The 2,735-nt window shown below is 39.3% G+C and overlaps 1 protein-coding gene across 1 annotated transcript; it reads left to right on the top strand.

The window, feature by feature from the left end:
* Positions 1-334: 334 nt before the first annotated feature.
* On the top strand, positions 335-1,964 carry LOC110898372 (UDP-glycosyltransferase 73E1). Its single transcript, XM_022145154.2, has one exon. It carries the CDS (start codon positions 403-405, stop codon positions 1,882-1,884), a length of 1,482 nt encoding a protein of 493 aa, XP_022000846.1. The 5' UTR covers positions 335-402; the 3' UTR covers positions 1,885-1,964.
* Positions 1,965-2,735: the final 771 nt, after the last annotated feature.

Raw genomic sequence — 2,735 nt, 5'->3', positions numbered from 1 at the left:
CTAACATGCAGCCCATTAGCAACAGCCAATCAGCAAACAGAAAGCCCAGCAATATACTAAAAATATGAGATTATTAGTGTACAGTACATAAACCAAACATAAAAGCCCAGCAAACAGAAAGTCCAATTATATGAACCAGGATAAAACCAAAAGACTTTTTTGTCATAGAAAATGTGAACCACTATAGTCCAAGTTCTAACGTCTCCAAGTACAGTAGATACAAATCATGTGATAATGTAGAATAATGCCAAACTTTTTCTTACATATGCTCTTACATCATCACGAACAAACATCCAAAATTCCAATTCTTCAGATCTGTTAACGTCAATTTTTTTTTTTTTTTTTTTAAGATTTTATTATAAACCAAGAGCTGCAGGTGCTGGTGGTGCAGCATTACCACAAATGGCTTCCGGTCTTCATTTTCTTATCATACCTTTAATGTGCCCAGGCCACCTCATTCCAATGGTGGAGATGGCCAAACTCATAGCACAACATTCTGTCACAGTCACCATTGTCATAACCCCTCGAAACGCCGAACGCTATGGTGCGGTTCTCCATCGCGCCATAACGTCCGGCCTTCCTGTCAAACTCCTCCAGCTCCGGTTCCCAGCCTCTGACTACGGGTTACCCGATGGATGTGAATGTGTGGATGATCTACCCACATTCCAACTATCCAAAAACTTCTTTGATGCACTCGCCGCACTTCAAAAACCACTTGAAGATGTGTTTAACGAGCTTAAACCGAAACCATGTTGCATCATTTCGGATAAACATTTACCCTGGACAGCAGACGTCGCTAAAAAGTTTCGAATTCCATGGGTTATTTTCGATGGGATGAGTTGTTTTACTCAGCTAGCCACACATAATCTATGTGTTTCCAAGATTCATGAAAAGTTGGGTGATTCTGACCCGTTTGTCTTGCCGGGTTTACCGGATAACATTTCCATGACCAAATTGCAACTTCCCGGACTATTTAATCCGGGAAGTAGCGCAAAAGCAAAGGAAATGAAACCCGCACGCGAAAAGGTTAGAGCAACAGAATTAGGAGCATACGGGACGCTTATAAACAGTTTTGAAGAGATGGAAACAAGATATGTAGATGAATTTAAAAAGCTGAAACAAGGTAAAGTTTGGTGCATTGGACCGTTTTCGAATTCAAACAAGAATGATTTGGATAGAGCGCAACGTGGAAGCAAAGACTCAATCAATACTCATGAATGCATGAATTGGCTCGATTCTCAGCAAAGCCGCAGTGTAATCTATGCATGTTTAGGAAGCCTTACACGACTAACACCACTACAGTTTATAGAACTCGCTTTAGGCTTAGAGGATTCACAATTTCCGTTTGTTTTGGTAGTAAAAGGTGGAAGTAGAACAACAGAGATAGAGAAATGGTTGGGGGACACTGGGTTCGAGTCGCGAGTAAAAGGTAGAGGTGTTTTGATTCGAGGGTGGGCACCACAAGTTCTGATCCTATCGCATCGAGCCGTGGGTGCATTCTTGACACATTGTGGCTGGAACTCAACTATTGAAGGGGTTTGCGCTGGTGTCCAGATGATCACATGGCCACAGTTTGCTGACCAGTTTTTTAATGAAAGATTGGTTGTACAAGTGTTGGGTATTGGTGTGGGAGTTGGTGCTCAAAGGGTAATGGATTTACAGGATGAAGATGATGGAGCAATGCAGGTGAAAAGGGAGGATGTTTGCAAAGCTGTAAAAATGGTTATGGATGAAGGAAAAGAAGGTGAAGAAAGAAGAGAAAAGGCTAAATACTTGAAGCAAATGGCTGAAAAGGCTATAGAAGAAGGGGGTTCTTCTCAATTTAATTTGAACTTGTTTATTGAAGATATCAGGCTACACACAAATAAGGGTCTTGTAGGCTAAGTTACAGCAATTGTTTGTGATTTATGAAGATTTCTGCGATGATGCTTGATTGATTGCTAGTGCTTGTTTAAATAATTAAACAGAGAATTTTTTTTTTTTTTTTTTTTTTTTTTTGCCAATTGCGAGTATTTGAACTGAGGCAAACCGGTCTCGGTTATCTTGATGCTAAACTCGCGCATAGATCAGTAGGATCATAACTCAATGAGACTGGATACTTGAGTTTGCGTCCGAGACTTGGCTCATGAGCTCATCTCATATTCGGTTCATGTGAGTTCTTATAGGTTTATCTAGTCACGAGTTAGGCTCGATCAGCAGGTGGTTCCACCAACAGTTACAACTAGATCTTGAGTGGAATTTGTAATTGTGCAACTGCAACACATCAGGAATTAAATGTAAGAGCATGATGAAAAAAACTTGCTAATTCCCTCGCATCACTACTAGAAAATAGGCCTAATGCAACTTTTTAGAAGCAATCTTTTTTAGATGAGTTGCATTTGACTCTAATGCAACATAATTGAACGCAAAAGTTGCATTAGAAGATCTAATGCAACCTTTTTCATAACTAGTTGCAAATTTACTTTTACTATACATACATTTCTAAGTTAGGGGAATAGTGCCAGGCAGCTGGCCTGGCACTTTCCTATTGGACCAACCCATTTTTAACTTAATTTTATTCCCAGCTTAAAATAACAGTTTCGTCCTTTGTTTAAAATTACGTTTTTCCCCTAATTTAACATAAAATTATCTTTTTCCCTGGCTCAAAATTTACGCTTTTGCCTTCAGTTCAAAAACCCATTTCTTCAACGCATTTTTAATTTGATTTTATTCCCAGCTTAAAATTACAGTTTCGT

This window comes from Helianthus annuus, chromosome 13 (assembly GCF_002127325.2).
Source record: "Helianthus annuus cultivar XRQ/B chromosome 13, HanXRQr2.0-SUNRISE, whole genome shotgun sequence".
NCBI classification, from domain to species: domain Eukaryota; kingdom Viridiplantae; phylum Streptophyta; class Magnoliopsida; order Asterales; family Asteraceae; genus Helianthus; species Helianthus annuus.
The sequence above is the reverse complement of the archived record's forward strand: the minus strand, read 5'-3'. Positions and strand labels throughout refer to the sequence as shown.